Source organism: Amblyomma maculatum, chromosome 6 (genome assembly GCF_055883805.1).
Source record: "Amblyomma maculatum isolate TAMU_Amacu chromosome 6, ASM5588380v1, whole genome shotgun sequence".
Lineage (NCBI taxonomy): Eukaryota > Metazoa > Arthropoda > Arachnida > Ixodida > Ixodidae > Amblyomma > Amblyomma maculatum.
The window spans coordinates 182,964,458-182,984,832 of NC_139349.1; the positions used below are offsets into that span (position 1 = coordinate 182,964,458).

At 46.9% G+C, this 20,375-nt stretch overlaps 1 protein-coding gene across 3 annotated transcripts in view; it reads right to left on the bottom strand.

The window, feature by feature from the left end:
- Miga (mitoguardin) overlaps positions 1–20,375 on the bottom strand; it is a 272,249-nt gene that overhangs the window by 124,615 nt on the left and 127,259 nt on the right. For all 3 annotated transcript variants that reach the window (XM_084607736.1, XM_084607734.1, XM_084607735.1), the window contains 2 exons: positions 9,844–9,959; positions 895–967 (listed from right to left, as the gene is read on the bottom strand). In XM_084607736.1, the coding sequence (XP_084463862.1) occupies positions 895–967; positions 9,844–9,959 (189 nt within the window). The remainder of the gene's footprint in view (positions 1–894; positions 968–9,843; positions 9,960–20,375) is intronic.

The window sequence follows — 20,375 nt, forward strand, 5'->3', positions numbered from 1 at the left end:
AATGGGCATGGGCAGGACATGTAGTGCAAAGAGAGGATAACTGGTGGTCGTTTGGGGTAACAAACTGGATTCCAAGGGAAGGAAAGCGTAGCAGGGGGCGGCAGAAAGTTAGGTGGGTGGATGAGGGGTCAAGTGGATGCAGCTAGCACAGAACCGGGTTAAGTAGAGAAATATGGGAGAGGCCCTGCAGTGAGCATAGTCAGGCTGATGATGATGACACCAAAGAAACATCCCCATGTTCTATGCAAAATGAAATGCAAGCACAATGTTAAGCACCACAGGTCCAATTTCGAAATCGAAGCTGAGGTACGGTACCAAAAAGGAGTAAGAGATGCCAAACTAGGACCACACAGAACTGTTCACGTAAACAAACAATCATTTAGCATCACAAAGGCAGACAACAGATAAGAAGATGGTTAACTTGCCAAAGCAAGATGAGTATGAAGTATCCCACAAGCGAACGCAAGCCACATGGGAAGTTAGTTGCAACCACGGACACCGGACCAGCTTACCCAAGCTTGAAACGATATGTATTGAAATACCACCAAGCAAAGAAAACATGATGCCATTGCAAACCTTAGACTGCCATGCCGGCTACAGGACTAGTATTGTTGCCAGGAAGCATTAAAATGTTATCTGAGTGACCGAAGCCATCTGTCGACAAGCAGATGAAGTAATTGGAGGGTTTGGAAGAAAGCATTTTTGATGTAATCCAGTTTATTCCTAATTAGTTTCTTCTCTATCATGTCATTACGAGTTGTGATTGCTGAGACCATGCAAGACTATCACTACAAATGTATTTGCTTTTGCTTCTTCCTTTAATCAAGCAGTGGCTGTGCAGAAAAATGCCAGCCACAAATCCGTCATTCAATGTATGCCATGCGAGACACTCACCTGGAAGGCAAGCCGAATGCAGTGGATTTTAGCGAGGTAATCTTGCTTTGAGCTGCACCGAACCACCTCTGCCCTGCAAGAACATTTCTTTATTTTCCACATGGAGAGCGTCAAGAAAAATTACAGCAGGTAGCATAACAAAAGTGATGAAAACATGCAATTATAACAAAGAAAAACAAAGCTGCAAAGAAACACAAAAAAGCACAGAAATGAAGACAATGGCAAGAAATTGCACAAAATATTCAAGTAATACACTCTGATGGGCTAGTTGGTTCATAATAAGCCAACGAGTAAAACTTGGTAAAAGGTATGATGCAAAGATAAGATTCCTAAATTTGTCATGCCGTATTATCACTGTCTTTCTCATAACATCATAAAGGTGGCGGGCAGATATGGGATCCGTGTTGTATTGTCGGCACCTGAAAAGTTTGCCCATTACTTTCGAGAAAAAAGAAAAAGTTTGCCCATTACTTTCAAGGGAAAAGGAACGCAGAGACACTGAGCACAGCACGTGCAGAATAAACCATCAGACCATGTTCACCAGGTGTGCTTCCGGGGTTGTCTACCAGATACCTCTATCTTACGGCTGACTATACATCGGCCAAACAGGCCAGTGCTTCAATGAGTGGGCCCTTGAACACAATAGGTCTATGCGCACCGGTACAGGTAGCAATTTACCTCTGCATTGCAAAAGCTGCGGATGCGACCCCTGTCTGGATAGAACCACTTTCCTCGGTAGGGCAAGACTGAAAGGGAGGTCATCGAGGCCTTCCTGATCGCCAAAAAAGGTGACTGCATCAGTTCACTGTCAGTATCGCTATTGAGACAGGAGATAGAGTATCTAGAAGGGCATATTCAGGTTTCCACAGCTGCTTTGATTCTGCCATAATGTGCTGTTGTAACTGTCAAGCGAAGCGTTTTGCGTGATAGTGTATTTATTGTTTTATTGAGAGGCTATGATTAAATCTAGTAGGAAGTCTGCGCCTGTGTGTTTCTTACATCCCATTCTTTTGGCGCAGGCGCACAGCACTGAAGTTAATTATTACCTATTCGACAACATGTTTCAGTCAGAGATTGCAAGGAAGCATTCTAGGCCCTTTATTATTCAATATATTGCTGCGAAGATGACATACATAAAAGATATACATATACATAAAAGATATAGTACAGGTAGACCCTGAAGTAGATTTTGTTATTTACGCAGATAACACTAGTCTTTTTCTTTCAGGCACTGATGTTAACAGAAATGCATTAACACGAAGAAGACTAAGGCTGTGTTTTTTAGAGCAAAAAATGTGCAGGCCTTCGATTGTATGAATTTACTCTTAGGTGGTAATCGAATTGAAATAGTCAGTGCAGTGAAGACATTGGGAGTTATTTTCAGTGAGCATATGCATTGGGATGACCATATAAATTTACTACGAATTAAGTTAGCTCGAGCTCTAGGTATAATCAGGAGATGCCAATGGATGCTTCCTGCCAAAGTAAAGCTTGTCCTTTATAATGCTCTGTTTGAATCGCATGCCAGATATTGCCACCTGGTAACACTACATATACTGATATCCGGAAACTTTTTCCTTTACAAAAACAGGCCTTAATGTAGATTACTTATATCCTACGCAAACATTATTTTTCAGGTGCAGGATTATGCCAATAACCAGTCTACACGAGCTTCGGATTTTACATATTTATAAATCACAGCTTCACGACCATGCCAATCATTTAATAAATATGGCACACCTGCACATTAAACCAGTGCTTCAGATAATAACAAGACACCATGAATATTGGTATGTGCCACGTCCAAGAACCAATTACAGACTTCAGACTCTAAGTTATGTGTTGCCATCTCTACTGAATAAATTTGGATTTACAAATGATTCCATTCGCTCTGTAATTGCCAATTACAGTCAAATCTCGATATAACGAATCCCGCGGGACCGCAAAAAATTGTTCGTTATTTTGAAATATTGTTGTAATGAAAAATCTGCGATTATAAGCCAGTGGTCAAACCTAGGTATGAAAATGATGTACCTTGGCAGTAGGCACGTGTGTAGACGAGCAAAACCTCAAGTGAAAATGTTTCACTAACTCCAAAGCTGATTTATTTGAAGAAATCAAATATTTTCTTCTGCTGCGCGCAGCAAACACGACCGCGCACTACGTTATACCACTACAGCAGGCCGCAGAAACTCGGGGGCACTTCCGTCCCATCTAATTCTCCCAAGCGGAGGCGAAAGGAGGAAAGAAAAAGCTGGAAGGAGGACTTCTCCCTCGTGCCTAAATTTTCCCCTCGCACTGACGGCGCCGCCGACTGCGCTGCGTGGCTTGCTTCGTCCTCGCGTGAACCGCTACAACCGTTACGACTCCGCTCGTCGTCTGCGTCGGTCGTCTGCGTAGCCTAGCGCTGTGAATTCTCTGCGTGTTGGCTTATCGGCCAAAGTCGCGATTTTTCGTCGCGGTTCTTTTACTCTGTGCATCTCATTCCTGCTGGCTCTTCGCCCCTTCGTGAGACGAGAGACTTGTCTGCGTGCACCTCCAGTCCGTGGACCCATCTCGTCTGCTGATTGTGCTGGCCATTACAGTCGGTGATATCCGCTGTGTTTCGTGTTGTTGAACTTGTTACCTTCATGTTCTGTGGAGAGACGTGCGTTTCGAAGAAGACGGTTCTTCCAGGAAGGGTAGTGTAAATTTTTAATCATGCATTTTGGTTATGTATAGCATAGTGACAAGTGATTACTTGCATCAAATACCAACCACTAGGTAACTAGAACGCAGGTATGTGCTCATGTTTCTACATTGCTTTGTTGGTATGGAATGCGTAGAATGAATATGTGCATCAATTATTTAATTTCATATCAACTGTACACATGCTGACAGAAGCAGTGCCGGCAAACTGGGTTCTTTTGTAGTGATAAAGCAAGCATGCAAGATTACAATGTTAGCGCAGAACACATAACACTACTGTAAACTGTTAGCAATGTAAAGTGCGTGCGTGTGTGTGAGGGATACCTTGTCGCATCTTTTCATTTTCTGTTTCACGTGCAGTTAATAAAAAAGAGAAACAATATCTGCTGTTCTCTGTGCTATTTCTTGCTGCGGTCGGGTACGCTTGCTCGCGAGCGCCTGCGCCCTCGAGAGCGCTATGCTTGTGGTTTTTCTTTCCATCGCACTGTTCCTGCCGCGAGCCGGTCGTGCTGCGGCAGAACGATGATGCGGTAGAAAATCCACGGGCAGAGCGTTTTCCCGGGCGTGGGCGCACGCGAGCGCGTAACCCGCGCTGCTTGAAGCAACCTACTGACACCCCCTTCAGCGCACCGTTTTTTTGGACCAGTCCGCTATACGGCCTCCCCCGTCAAGTCCATTTTTTACGCGCCCCCTCCCGCTATAATCCTATAATGGGGAGTTAGGCGCTAGCGTCTGTAATTCGTGGCCGCTGGGAGGTATAGGGAGTTTCACACCCCTGACTACAGCACATACTTTCCGGAACACCTCATTGCGTGCGTGACTGCACTGAGCGATGAAAGTACGGACTTCGTCCATGTGCAAAAAAAAAAATACCATCAAAGTTCTCTTTGACCCCATTTTCAATGCTCCCTGAACTTTGAAAATCTTGTCTCAGTCTTCCATAATGATCGCGGCAGTCGATGGGGCAATGCTAGCTGTCTGTAGAAGCCGGATCGCTTTTTCCCTGTGTCGATTTCTTGCAGTGAAAGCAGCTACGTTCCTATCTTCTTGGCACTTTGCTGGCTAATATCATCGCCAATCTCGCACAAACTTCGCAATAAGATAATCTGTGGCTAAAAAAAATAAAAATACCGTCCGGCTAAGTAGCTAAGTCATCGTCCCGGAAGCCACGGGACATGCGCACACAGTCGGCTTCTGGGGGAGAGGAGGCCGCCCTTCTTTTCAGTGGTGGCTATAAAACCAGCGCGCAATAAAGCACGAAGGCTCCTTTTCCCTGCAACCGTGCTGTCATGTTCAATCGACTGTGACAGCCGATACATGGCGTCAGAAGTGGGATGCCACCGACCAACAAGATGGAATTCCTAAAGCCACCGGAGCCGCTGCGTGTGACAGGGGACATCAGCAAGCACTGGGAGCTCTTTAAACAGAAGTTTGAGCTCTTCTTGACTGCATCGGAGCCAACCGAAAAACCTCGACCAGAGTCTGCGAAGGCCGCGCTGCTCTTGAGCATCGCAGGTGAGGAAGGCATCGCAATCTACAACACGTTTACCTTTGCGGATGGCGAGAACAAGCTCGACTATGCGACGGTGGTGAAAAAGTTTGAAGAATACTGTGCTGCCCAACGGAACGAAGTCCACGAGCGGTATATCTTCAGGAAACGGATGCAAGATTCCGGTGAGCCCTTTGAACATTTTTTGCGTGATTTGAAGACGCAAGCCCATTCATGCAATTTCGGCTCATTGACGGAGTCAATGATTAGAGACCAAATAGTTTTTGGCACCAGTGATAGCAAAGTACAAGAGAAGTTGCTCGCAGACAGCCAGCTCACCCTCAAAAAAGCAGAAGGAATCTGCAAGGCCGCTGAGAGCGCAGCTGAACACCAAAAGCCAGCAGCAAACGGTGGACTTGGTGCGAAAGGAAAGCCCGTTTTTGGGCAAAGCGCAATCAAAGCAATTCAAGTGCAGAAAATGCGGCCGAACTCATGCGCCGCGAAGCTGCCCAGCGTTCGGACGTACATGCAGAAAGTGTCAAGCAAGGAACCATTTCGCGGTCTGCTGCAAGGCAAATAATCAGGTGGACGCACTGTAAGAATCCGAAGAAGACTTTAACGTACTCGACGTGTCGGTTAGCAGCGTCAGCAGTCGACGTGAATGGACCGTTGAAGTATGCATGAACAGTTTGCTGGTGAAGTTGAAAGTGGACACAGGATCCCAAGCTAACCTGTTGCCCTTCGGTCTTTACAGGAAGATGAATCCCAAGCCATCATTAATGCCGAGTAGTGTGATCCTGAGATCGTATGGCGGCGGCATTATCAAACATATGGGTGTCCTCAGAACTCAAGTGGAGCTGAATAACCGAAAGAGCGTTTGCAACTTTTTCGTAGTGCGCAAAGAAAATCAAGCAATCCTTGGTCTTGAAGCAAGTAAAGAACTGGGTCTTCTGCCGCGGGAAGTTCACAACGTAACAGTGAACAGTTCTGATAAAGTCATTCACGATTACCAACACCTGTTCAGCGGCACAGGCTGTGTTCGACACCAATACCGCATGGCCCTGAGCGAAGGCGCCACACCTGTTGTCCAAACAGCGAGACGGGTACCTCTGGCTCTGCGAGAACCGCTTCGGCTAGAACTTGAACGCATGGAAAAGGCTGGAATCATCACAAAAGTCACAGAAGCCACAGACTGGGTGAGTCCTCTCGTTATCGTTCGCAAAAAAGACGGCAATATCCGAGTGTGCATGGACCCTAGAAAGATAAACGAATGCATTAAGCGAGAACACTACGAAATGCCAAGGTGAGAAGATATAGAATCCGAGCTAGCGGGCGCAACAGTGTTCTCCAGACTTGACGCAAACTCGGGGTTCCATCAGATCCCATTGCATGAAGAAACCTCCAGGATTTGTACTTTTGCAACACCGTTCGGTCGATATCGTTTTTTACGGATGCCTTTCGGTATTTCGTCGGCATCTGAAGTGTTTCAGAAAACACTAAATGAAATTTTTGAATCTCTTCCCGGCGTGAAAGTGTACGTCGACGACATACTAGTCTGGGGCACTTCCCGGCAGGAGCACGACGTACGCCTTCGGTCAGCTCTGCAAGCAGCTGAGCAGGCCAGTCTCACATTTAATCGTGAGAAGTGCACAGTTGGCGTTCAAGAAATTGAGTTCTTGGGCGACGTTATCAGTGCAGAAGGTATAAAACCGAGCCCTTCACTAGTGAAAAGTATGTTGGAAATGCCCGCCCCCTCTGACAAATCGGGAGTTCTGCAAATGCTGGGGGTCGCAAACTACTTTGCAAAATTTTTACCAACGCTGGCGGAAAGAACGACTCTTCTCAGGAGCCTAATCAGACAAGATTCAGTTTTTGAATGGACAGATAACCATGCAAGTGAATGGAAACTGCTATGCCATAGCATGAGCCAACAACTGCTCCTGTCAATGTTTGACCCCAAAAAACCAACAAAAGTGTCCTGTGATGCATCACAGAATGGGATTGCTGCAGCTTTAATGCAGTGTCATAGCGATTCCTGGAAACCCGTGGCTTATGCTTCCAAAGTGCTCACTGACGCGCAGCAGCGGTACTCTCAAATAGAGAAGGAAGCACTGGCTATCGTATACGGGTGCGAAAAGTTTCACCACTTCGTCTACGGCCGGCAGGTTATTGTGGAAACAGACCACCGCCCATTAGTTGCCATCCACAAAAAAGCAGTTGGCGATATGCCGCCAAGGCTGCAGCGGTTTTTTCTTAGGCTGATGCGTTATGACATCACAATATTCTTCGTTCCAGGAAAAAATCTGCTCGCCGACATGCTATCAAGGGCCCCCGCCGAGGACGATAAGAGCATCCAGAGCGATGACGTGAAAGTTCATGCCGTAAGTGTGGTTTGCTCACTTGTCAGCGACGACACGTGGAAGCGACTGGCCGTAGAGATGAGGAACGATCCTTATCTGAGCTCCGTTCTAAAATGCCTAAGTAATGGTATTCCTATCGAAGGGCCGCTGAAGTCAAGCGAGGGCGAACTGTCCGAAGTTAGAGGCGTCTTACTAAAAGGCTGCAAGGTTATAATACCAACTACCTTACAACGGGAAATGTTAGAAAAAATACATCATGGTCATATGGGCATTAATAAGAACAAACTCAGGGCACGGCGTCTAGTTTTCTGGCCTGGAATGAACTCGGACATTGAGGCGTTTGTCAAGAAGTGTAGCGTATGTATGCAGTACGCCTACAGCCAACCAAGAGAGCCATTGAAAATGCGTCCTGTGCCTGAAAAGCCCTGGTACCGAGTGGGCATCGACATCTTCCAGTATGGTAGGAAATCCTACTTGTGTTTATACGATGCGTTGTCAAACTTCCCCGAAGTAGAACTGCTTAACGACTTGTCAGCGAGGAACGTCATAGAGTCAACTAGCTTCATTTTTGCACGATACGGCATACCAATGGAGGTATGCACAGACAATGGTCCGCAGTTCGCATGTAACGACTTCGCTGCCTTTGCAAAGCGATATGATTTCAAACACACCACCTCGAGTCCACGATTCCCTCAATCAAATGGTCTCGCGGAGAAGGGTGTGCAAATTGTAAAGCGCATCCTAAAGAAAACCACCGAACTTAAACAAGATTTTTGGTTGGGACTTCTTGCTTACAGGACCACACCTCTAGAGTGCGGTCGAACCCCTGCAGAGATCCTCCAAGGCCGCGAGCTTCGCACCACATTGCCGGACTTGCGCTGTAGTGCCAACTACCAGGTGTACAAGCATCGCCAGACCGAAAGCCTCAAGCGGCCGTTGGCTCCACTGCAGAAAGATGACGTCGTTCGGTTGAGGCAGAACACGTGGTCACCGAAAGCTCGGATCTTGCGTCAGTCCAGGTTTCCCAGGTCGTACGACGTACTCACCGAAGGTGGAAGTGTTCTGCGACGCAACCGGCGGCACCTGCTACCGACCAGTGAACCCTTTGAGAGGGAGCTGCCGGACTTCGTCGACGACGAAAACAGCTCGGACAATTCGGCAACCTCGGCCCGCACTGGTCCACCGCAGTCGCATACTATCATGCCACAGCTCGGCACAGCGCCTCCAACGCAGGATCCCCCGCGCACTGCCTCGCCAGCACCAGCACTAAGGAGATCAACAAGACAAATAGCACCACCTCGGCGGCTCACGTACAACAAGGACTTTGTACAGGTGCCTTAAATTTCCAATGCAAGTGAAGTCAACAAGGCGTCTGTGCGAGGGCCATACACCATTCAGATTTGTTTGTAACAGAGTTTTCTTCTCTTCTCTTTTCCTCTTCTTTCTTTTTTTTTCCAAACGAAGGAGGATGTATCGGTAGCTAAGTCGTCGTCCCGGAAGCCACGGGACATGCGCACACAGTCGGCTTCTGGGGGAGAGGAGGTCGCCCTTCTTTCCAGTGGTGGCTATAAAACCAGCGCGCAATAAAGCACGAAGGCTCCTTTTCCCTGCAACCGTGTTGTCATGTTCTATCGACTGTGACAGCCGATACAACGCGCAAACGCACGAATGACCGAGCCGCGTATGGCACACAGCACAGGAAGAAAAAAACGCAGGCGGCTAGGCCTGCTGGCTACTGCGTAATAAACCATAGCTTCATGGTGGCGCTAGGAGCTGGTCCTAGATGTCCTGATGATAATAGCTACAGCCCACGAGCCATACACACAGAATCGGCAGTTTCTGTTTCGTTTCACGCGAGAGTTTCAAGCTGGCGAGCTGTTAATTTTAGCCGAATTCGTAATACTGATGTTCCAAAATTATAGAAGAAATAAAATGTGTTCGTTATTCTGAAATATACGCTATATTGAAATTCGTAATTCTGAAATAGTTTAACATTGAAAACATAGCAAATCTGCCGGGGATTCTTTAAAAATTCATTAATTTGAACAGTTTGTTAATGTGGTGTTCATAGTAACGAGATTTCACTGTACATTTGAAATCTGTTCCTTTAGTGTGTTATTTAACTTGTCTGTGCAGTGCATTTTGTGAAAAGCTTTGCTGTTTATTCACTATCAGATGTCGATTTGTTCTTTTTTTTTTACAATTTATTGGCTTTTATTTGTTGTGCGATGTCTGCTTTTCTTTTTTTTTGCTCACTCAACTGCTAACCGAAGCAATATAGGGGTTGAGAGCTTCGTCAAGTCGCAATTGCGGCTTTTTTTCCCTTCTCTTCAGTTATGTATTTGACTGGAAAATAAACCTTAAATTACCTAATGCACTGCAGAGAAAAGCCCGATGCGTGACAGTGCTCACCTGTCCGAGCGGCAAGGAATGCCCTCTCGTTCGAGCACCTCGAGGGCCTCCTTGTAGAGAGTGCACTGGTCGGCGGGGGGAACCGTGCTGAACTCAAGCTCAGACAGCACTGCGACCTGCAAGCCAAACAAACGCACTACTGTCTTCCTGTCAGCACAGCCACAATTCAACAGGGTAAATCAACAGAATCATTATTCATTAGCACAGAAACTTGGAAGTTCATGTTCTAAACCAGAGATCACACCCAGCGTTTCAACTGGCCCGAATCAGTTGCTCTATCAGCAGCTTGGTGATGGAATTTGACAGCTGATAGTCAGTGCCCGTGTGTGTCTTTCCTCATTTCCTTGTGTCCCATCCATTGCGCTGTTCCATCTCTATGCAGAACCACCTAGCCCATCTACTCACTTTTATATATCAGCAGCTATCCAATGTGCATTCTAGAAAGCCACAGATTTGATTGGTACAAGTAGCTTCAATTGCTTTTCAGCATCAACAGACATGACAAGTCTGGAGAACTTTTCTGGGGCTGAAGAAAAAAATGGCAGTGGCAGCCACATGTTTTCTACCGAAGTTGTGCGCTAGTTCATGATAGTTGACAGTTGATAATCAGTGCCCATGTGTGTCTTTCCACGCTTTCTTGTATCCCATCCCCTGCGCTGTTCCATAGCCATGAAGAACCACCTATCCTATATCAGCAGCTAGCCAATGTGCATTCCAGAAAGCCACAGATTCGATTGGTATAAGTAGCTTCAATTGTTTCAGCATCAACAGACCTGACAAGACTGGGCAGCTTTTCTGGGGCTGAAGAAAAAAGTGGCAGTGGCAGCCACATGTTTCCTACCAAAGTTGTGCCCTAGTTCATGATAGTTGACAGTTGATAGTCAGTGCCCATGTGTGTCTTTCCTCGCTTTTTTGTATCCCGTCCCTTGCGCTGTTCCATAGCCATGAAGAACCACCTATCCTGCCTACTAACTTTATATATCAGCAGCTAGCCAATGTGCATTCCAGAAAGCCACAGATTTGATTGGTACAAGTAGCTTCAATTGTTTCAGCATCAACAGACCTGACAAGACTGGACAGCTTTTCTGGGGCTGAAGAAAAAAGTGGCAGTGGCAGCCACATGTTTCCTACCAAAGTTGTGTCCTAGTTCATGATAGTTGACAGTTGATAGTCAGTGTCCATGTGTGTCTTTCCTCGCTTTTTTGTATCCCGCCCCATGCGCTGTTCCATAGCCATGCAGAACCACCTAGCCCACCTACTCACTTTTATATATCAGCAGCTAGCCAATGTGCATCATGTAGCTTCAATTGTTTTTCAGCATCAACAGACCTGACAAGACTGGACAGCTTTTCTAGGGCAGAAAACAAAAGTGGCAGTGGCAGCCACGTGTTTTATGCCAAAGTTGTGCCTAGTTCATGATAGTTGACAGTTGATAGTCAGTGCCCATGTGTGTCTTTCCTCGCTTTTTTGTATCCCGCCCCTTGCGGTGTTCCATAGCCATGCAGAACCACCTAGCCCACCTACTCACTTATATATATCAGCAGCTAGCCAATGTGCATCAAGTAGCTTCAATTGTTTTTCAGCATCAACAGATCCAACAAGTCTGGACAGCTTTTCTGGGGCTGAAGAAAAAAGTGGCAGTGGCAGCCACATGTTTTATACCAAACTTGTGCTCTAGTTCGTAATAGTTGACAGTTGACAGCCAGTGCCCGTGTGTGTCTTTCCTCGCTTTCTTGTATCCCGTCCATTGCGCTGTTCCATACCCATGCAGAACCACCTAGCCCACCTACTCACTTATATATATCAGCAGCTAGCCAATGTGCATCAAGTAGCTTCAATTGTTTTTCAGCATCAACAGACCTGACAAGACTGGACAGCTTTTCTGGGGCAGAAAACAAAAGTGGCTGTGGCAGCCACATGTTTTATGCCAAAGTTGTGTCTAGTTAATGATAGCTGACAGTTGATAGTCAGTGCCCATGTGTGTCTTTCCTCGCTTTTTTGTATCCCGCCCCTTGCGCTGTTCCATAGCCGTGCAGAACCACCTAGCCCACCTACTCACTTTTATATATCAGCAGCTAGCCAATGTGCATCAAGTAGCTTCAATTGTTTTTCAGCATCAACAAACCTGACAAGACTGGACAGCTTTTCTGGGGCTGAAGAAAAAAGTGGCAGTGGCAGCCACATGTTTTATACCAAAGTTGTCTCTAGTTCATGATAGTTGACAGTTGATAGTCAGTGCCCATGTGTGTCTTTCCTCGCTTTTTTGTATCCCGCCCCTTGCGCTGTTCCATAGCCATGCAGAACCACCTAGCCCACCTACTCACTTTTATATATCAGCAGCTAGCCAATGTGCATCAAGTAGCTTCAATTGTTTTTCAGCATCAACAGACCTGACAAGACTGGACAGCTTTTCTGGGGCAGAAAACAAAAGTGGCTGTGGCAGCCACATGTTTCCTACCAAACTTGTGCCCTAGTTCATGATAGTTGACAGTTGATAGTCAGTGCCCATGTGTGTCTTTCCTCGCTTTTTTGTATCCCGCCCCTTGCGCTGTTCCAAAGCCATGCAGAACCACCTAGCCCACCTGCTCACTTTTATATATCAGCAGCTAGCCAATGTGCATCAAGTAGCTTCAATTGTTTTTCAGTATCAACAAACCTGACAAGACTGGACAGCTTTTCTGCGGCTGAAGAAAAAAGTGGCTGTGGCAGCCACATGTTTTATACCAAACTTGTGCTCTAGTTCGTAATAGTTGACAGTTGACAGCCAGTGCCCGTGTGTGTCTTTCCTCGCTTTCTTGTATCCCGTCCATTGTGCTGTTCCATACCCATGCAGAACCACCTAGCCCACCTACTCACTTATATATATCAGCAGCTAGCCAATGTGCATCAAGTAGCTTCAATTGTTTTTCAGCATCAACAGACCTGACAAGACTGGACAGCTTTTCTGGGGCAGAAAACAAAAGTGGCTGTGGCAGCCACATGTTTCCTACCAAACTTGTGCCCTAGTTCATGATAGTTGACAGTTGATAGTCAGTGCCCATGTGTGTCTTTCCTCGCTTTTTTGTATCCCGCCCCTTGCGCTGTTCCATAGCCATGCAGAACCACCTAGCCCACCTACTCACTTTTATATATCAGCAGCTAGCCAATGTGCATCAAGTAGCTTCAATTGTTTTTCAGCATCAACAGACCTGACAAGACTGGACAGCTTTTCTGGGGCAGAAAACAAAAGTGGCTGTGGCAGCCACATGTTTCCTACCAAACTTGTGCCCTAGTTCATGATAGTTGACAGTTGATAGTCAGTGCCCATGTGCGTCTTTCCTCGCTTTCTTGTATCCCGTCCATTGCGCTGTTCCATAGCCACGCAGAACCACCTAGCCCACCTACTCACTTATATATATCAGCAGCTAGCCAATGTGCATCAAGTAGCTTCAATTGTTTTTCAGCATAAACAGACCTGACAAGACCGGACCGGACAGCTTTTCTGGGGCTGAAGAAAAAATCGGCAGTGGCAGCCACATGTTTTATGCCAAAGTTGTGTCTAGTTAATGATAGCTGACAGTTGATAGTCAGTGCCCATGTGTGTCTTTCCTCGCTTTTTTGTATCCCGCCCCTTGCGCTGTTCCATAGCCGTGCAGAACCACCTAGCCCACCTACTCACTTTTATATATCAGCAGCTAGCCAATGTGCATCAAGTAGCTTCAATTGTTTTTCAGCATCAACAAACCTGACAAGACTGGACAGCTTTTCTGGGGCTGAAGAAAAAAGTGGCAGTGGCAGCCACATGTTTTATACCAAAGTTGTCTCTAGTTCATGATAGTTGACAGTTGATAGTCAGTGCCCATGTGTGTCTTTCCTCGCTTTTTTGTATCCCGCCCCTTGCGCTGTTCCATAGCCATGCAGAACCACCTAGCCCACCTACTCACTTTTATATATCAGCAGCTAGCCAATGTGCATCAAGTAGCTTCAATTGTTTTTCAGCATCAACAGACCTGACAAGACTGGACAGCTTTTCTGGGGCAGAAAACAAAAGTGGCTGTGGCAGCCACATGTTTCCTACCAAACTTGTGCCCTAGTTCATGATAGTTGACAGTTGATAGTCAGTGCCCATGTGTGTCTTTCCTCGCTTTTTTGTATCCCGCCCCTTGCGCTGTTCCAAAGCCATGCAGAACCACCTAGCCCACCTGCTCACTTTTATATATCAGCAGCTAGCCAATGTGCATCAAGTAGCTTCAATTGTTTTTCAGTATCAACAAACCTGACAAGACTGGACAGCTTTTCTGCGGCTGAAGAAAAAAGTGGCTGTGGCAGCCACATGTTTTATACCAAACTGTGCTCTAGTTCGTAATAGTTGACAGTTGACAGCCAGTGCCCGTGTGTGTCTTTCCTCGCTTTCTTGTATCCCGTCCATTGCGCTGTTCCATACCCATGCAGAACCACCTAGCCTGCCTACTCGCTTTTATATATCAGCAGCTAGCAGATGTGCATTCCGGAAAACGGCCACAGGTTTGATAAGTAGCTTCAATTGTTTCAGCACTACCTCATATTTTTGACCTCATCATGCTTGAAACTTGAACATTTTAGAGCTACTTACATAAAAAGCCTTTCTTGATGACAACAACATATTATTGCCTTTCCAGCATGGATTTCGGAAAGGCTTTTCTATGGTCGCCTACCTCTCACCCGGCGTTCACAATTTTGCACAGGTTCTTAACCATTCCCGCCAAGTAGACGTCATATTTTTACATTTTAAGAAAGGCTTTGATTGAGTTCACACAGTAAACTTATCTATAAACTTCAAAGTATTGGTCTGCCTTGATTTATTATTAGCTGGGTTTATGCTTATTTATCTGAGCAGTTTCAACATGTCAGTATCGGTGGTGACTGTTCCAGCCAACTGCCAGTCCCCTCCGGTGTCCCTTAGGGCAGTGTCCTTGGGCCACTATTGTTTCTTATCTATATTGTCAAGGGACAACGACGACGACAAAGTGCTGTGCTCGTGTGTGGAATGCACGGTACGCGAGGACGACGAAGTATGGGTGGTTCATGCAGGGCACTGCTGGCCTGAAGTTGTTCGTCTATGTTGTGGTAAGCTAGCCCTTTGTAAATATCTGTAAATACATCTACTCTCTGTGTGCGTCCATCGCTACATTATTGGTTGGAGGTGCTGGGTAGCCTACAGCAAGCAAGGAACTCCACAGCGGTCTTGGACTTCCCGGCTGATCATTGCCCCCCGCATGATCCCGGAACCTTCAATGGAGTGGACGGTGCTGATGTGGAGGGCTGGCTTGCTATGTATGAGCGCATAAATGCACATAACAGTTGGGACCTGATCATGAAGTTGGCTAACGTCATTTTCTACCTGACAGGAACAGCAAGGGTCTGGTTCTAGACCTACGAGGAGGAACTAGATCTCTGCAAATGGCAACTTGTTTGGTAAGCCAATCGGACATCACCTAGCCGCGCAGAAGGAGCTTGAATGCTGAAAATAATCGTCCACATATGTGTCATTCAGGACATTTTAGCTCTCTGCATGAAAGCTGACACCACAATGTCAGAGAGTGATGTCATGTATTAAAGGAAATAGCAGACGACGCTTTCAACTGACTGCAGAATGGTTGACGCGATTCTAAAAGAATGCCGCCGGTTTGAACAAGAGAAAAGCCGCCGTATTTTCTCTCAGTTCACGTGGCTGCCGAAAATGGCTGCGACGTCGTGCTGCGTGGACTCAACGCCACCTGGCCCTCTGCCAACATCAGACAGCCTGACATAACTTGTACGCCGGGAGCTAGAAGCAGTGTCTCCCACAATTTCCCAACTATCGGTACTGGACAGTGCCCCTACGGTATCCCTTATACAGGCTGTTGTCCGGCAAGAATTCGCCAACCTCGGGATCAACCCTATGTGCTACATTAGCTCCCCATATGCTCACAGTGTGTCCCCAGTACTTGGTTCTGGACATCCGCACTACCCTCGCCGCAGCCGCAACCCAGATGAGTGGAGAACACCTGACAACAGGCCTATCTGCTTTCACTGCTCCTGAGTCGGTCACATCTCTCGACACTGCCGAACTCGTCCGCCATCGACTTACCGCCGCTACCCGGATTACGTCTATTCCCGCCACTCTTTATCTTCCTCTAAACAGCAACTCTCAAGCTCCGATGCTCAGACTCTGCCCACCAACCGTTCGTAGCCCCCCCCCCCTACCGCCCTCGTTCGCCGTCGCCCCGATCTCGCCGCCTGTCATCTCCTGACCCGTATGCTCAATGTCGTTCGGAAAAATTACGGCTGCAGAGTCTGGAAGTGATACTGCTCTCACAGTTCAGTTCAGTCGTGTCCGACTCTTTGTGACCCTATGGACCATATCACGCCATGCTTTCCGGTCTCTCACTATTTTCCTAAAATCACATAACTTCACCTGCAGCTCCTCGAGGATGCCATCTAACCATCCCGTTCGCTGCCTACCCCTTCTCCGGTGACCCTCAACCTTTCCCAACATCAAATCTTTCTCCAGCAACTCCTCTCTTCTCATCAGATGACCAAAGTAGCTGAGCTTTAACTTTAGAATTTGACCCTCCAATGAGCAGTCAGGGTTTATGGTCGACAATATCGACTGATTTGATCTTCTGGCAGTCCAAGGAACTCTCAAGAGTCTTCGCCAGCACCACAATTCAAACGCGTCAATTCTTCGGCGGTCAGCCTTTTTCACAGTCCAACTCTCGCATCCATACATCACAACTGGAAAGACCATAGCACGAGTTATACGGATCTTGGTTGGCAGACTAATGTCTCTGCTCTTTACTAGGCGGTCAAGGCTAGCCATGGCTTTCCCAGAAGCAGGCGTCTCCTAATTTCATGGCTGCAGTTTCCTTCCGGGGTAATCTTGGAGCCCAAGAAGAGAACATCTGTCACAGCTTCCACTTCTTGTTCCTTGATGCTCCAGGACTTGATAGGGCAAGACGCCATGATCTTTGTCTCTTTAATGTTCAGTTTAAGCCCAAACTTCTCACTCTCGTCTTGTACACGCATCAGAAGTCTCTTGAGTTCCACTTCACTTTCTGCCATTAAAGTGGTATCATTCGCATATCTAAGGTTGTTGATACGTTTCCCAGCAATCTTCACTCCAGCTGAAGACTCGTCCAGACCGGCCTTCCTCATGATGCACTCTGCATATAGGTTAAATAGGCAGGGTGACAGTATGCAGCCTTGTCTCACGCCTTTGTCCATCGGAAACCAATCAGTAAGACCATGCCCAGTTCTGACTGTGGCCTCTTGCTTTTCATACAGGCTCCTAAGGAGACAGATGAGCTGAATTGGAACTCATATCTCTTGGAGAGCTTTCCACAATCTGCTGTGATCTACGCAGTCAAACACTTTTGCATAATCAATAAAGCAGAAGTAGATGGGCTTCTGGAACTTCCTTGCTTTTTCCATGATCCAGCGGAGGTTGGCAATTTGGTCTCTAGTTCCTCTGCCCTTGCGAAACCCAGCTTGCACGTCCGGAAGCTCCCGATCCACATACTGCTGGAGCCTACCTTGGAGGATTTTCAACATCACCTTGCTAGCATGCGAAATAAGCGCGATCGTGCGGTAGTTGGAACAATCTTTGGCACTGCCTTTCTTTGGAATGGGGATGTAAACTGACTTCCTCCAATCCTGTGGCCACTGCAGGGTTGTCCAAATCTTCTGACATAATGTATGCAGGAAGTTAACAGCATTGTCATGGTTGAGGTTTTGAAGCAACTCAGCTGGAATGCCATCAATTTTGCTAGCTTTGTTCTTAGCAAGGCCCATTCAACTTCACTCTTCATTCAACTGCTCTCACAACCCCACTCGAAAACCCTCCAACTCTCCAGGCCCGAAGAAACATGCTTAGTGTCGATGTGGACGGGATCACCGTTACAGCTCTGATCAACATGGGAGCGAACATCTCCGTTATGAATTCCTGTCTCTGCCATCGCCGAAAAAAAGTGCTCACTCCTGCCCCCTCAGCTGTTGTCCGTGTCGCTGATGGTGGTACTTCTGCTGTCATTGGAATGGGCACAGCTCGGGTGTCAATCACCGGCCGTCATACTTCTGTTCTCTTCACTGTCCTTGAACCTTCACTGTCCCTCATGACCTAATCCTCCGCCTTGATTTTCTTTCTGAACATTCTGCCCTCATTGATTGTGCCATAAGCGTTGTTCAGCTTGACTTACCTTTTACGGAGGAACTGCCGGATCCAGTTATGCACCGCCTATGTACTGTCAATTTTCTCCACCTGTACCCCGAAGCCGTCATCTATGTATCGATCTTGTCCATCCCACCAGTCCCCGATGGCCAGTACATCGTTACTTAAGCCCTTGATGTACCTCTCGCACAAAACATTGCCCTTGCGCATACAGTGGTCACTATGTATGCTAATCAAATGTCCCTTCTGGTCCTCAACTTTGCATCGCGCGTTCAGCCACTTCCCCAAGGCATGTCATTCGCCACACTGTGTCCTGCTTCTCAATGCAATGTATCAGCTGTTACAGGTTGCTTACCCCCCTCGGCGAACCGCAACTTGTCAGACGTCCCACCATTTCACGAATACACAAAGATGATTGCTCCTGACCTTTTACCAGCACAAACTCACGACCTCAAATGTCTTCTTTCCTCTTTTTGAGACATCTTTGACTTCGACAATCGTCCTTTGGCTTGGACCTCTGTGGTTACGCATCGCATAAACACCGGTGACGCCTCTCTTATTCACAGACGTCCGTATAGAGTGTCCAGTACTGAACACAACATCATTCAGCTGGAGGTGGACAAAGTGCTTACTAAAGACATCATAGAGTCTTCATCGAGCCCATGGACCTCACCAGTTGTCTTAGTTAAAAAGAAGGATGGGAGTTGGCGCTTCTGCGTTGATTACCGGCACCTCAATGGCATCACGAAAAAGGACGTGTATCCTCTCCCAAGAATCGATGACGCTTTGGATTGCCTTCACGGAGCCAAATTTTTCTCTTCCATCAACCTTCGATGCAGCTATTGGCAAATTGCTGTCGAGGATAAAGACCATGAAAAGACCATGTTTGTCACACCGGATGGATTATATCAGTTTAAAGTCATGCCATTCGGTCTCTACAATGTGCCAGCTACCTTCGAGTGAATGGACTCCTTACTGTAGGGCTTTAAATGGACTACATGCTTGTGTTACCTCGACGACATAGTTTTTTCCTCCACATTTTCCGTGCACCTCGAAAGACCGACGAGCATTTTTTTCCATCTTCCGTAGAACCGAGTTGCAGCTCAACTCGTCGAAGTGCCAATTCGGACGCCGCCAACTCACAATCCTAGGGCATCTTGTTGATGCTTCTGGTGTCTGCCCAGATCCTGCTAAACTTGAAGTTGCCAAGGACTCCTCTGCTTTTATCATCTACGGATGTGCGAAGCTTTGTTGGCTTGTGCTCCTATTTCCGACTTTTCATCAAAAATTTCGCTGCCATCGCCCGTCCCCTCACCGACCTCCTTAAGAAAGACACCCATTTTACCTGGGTCCCTGCTCAAGAAAACTAATTTTCTTCACTGATTCACATGCTCACCTCACCAACTATATTGGCCCATTTCGACCCATTGGCTCCAACAGAAGTTCGTACAGATGCTAGCGGATGTGGTGTTGGCGCCGTACTCGCCCAATATCACCAAGGTCAAGGCTGTGTCATTGCATATGCGAGCAGCCTTCTTTCCACTGCCAAGCGTAATTCATCATCATCACCAGCCTGATTATACCCACTGCAGGGCGAAGGCCTCTCCCATATTTCTCCACTTAACCTGGTTATGTGCTAGCTGCATCCACTTGACCCCTGCGAACTTATTAATCTCATCCGCCCACCTAACTTTCTGCCGCCCCCTGCTACGCTTTCCTTCCCTTGGAATCCAGTTTGTTACCCTCAGCGACCATCGGTTATCCCCTCTTCGCACTACATGTCCTGCCCATGTCCATTTCTTCTTCTTAATTTCCACTAGAATGTCGGTAATTTGAGTTATTTCTCTGACCCACTCTGCACGCTTTCTATCTCTTAATGTTACCCCTACCATTTTTCGTTCCATAGCCCTCTGGGTTGTCCTCAACTTAAGTAGAACTCTCTTGGTTAGCCTCCATGTTTCAGCCAACTGTTGTATACTTTACTCTTGATCGATACCGGTAAGCTGCTAGTCATAATCTGCGAGTGCTTGCCAAATGCGCTCCATCCCAATCTTATTCTTCTTGTTATTTCCTTTTCATGGTCCAGATCTGCGGTTACTACCTGTCCTAAGTAGACATATTCGCCTACTACTTCCAGTATTTCGCTACCTAATGTAAACTGTTGTTCCTTCCCGAGGCTGTTGAACATTACCTTAGTCTTCTGCATATTGATTTTCAAGCCTACCTTTCTACTTTTTCTGTCTAGGTCATCAACCATTATTTGCAGTTCATCCCCCGAGTTGCTTAGTAAGGCAATGTCATCAGCAAATCGCAGATTACTGAGGTATTTCCATCTACCCTTATCCCTAACTGCTCCCATTCCAAG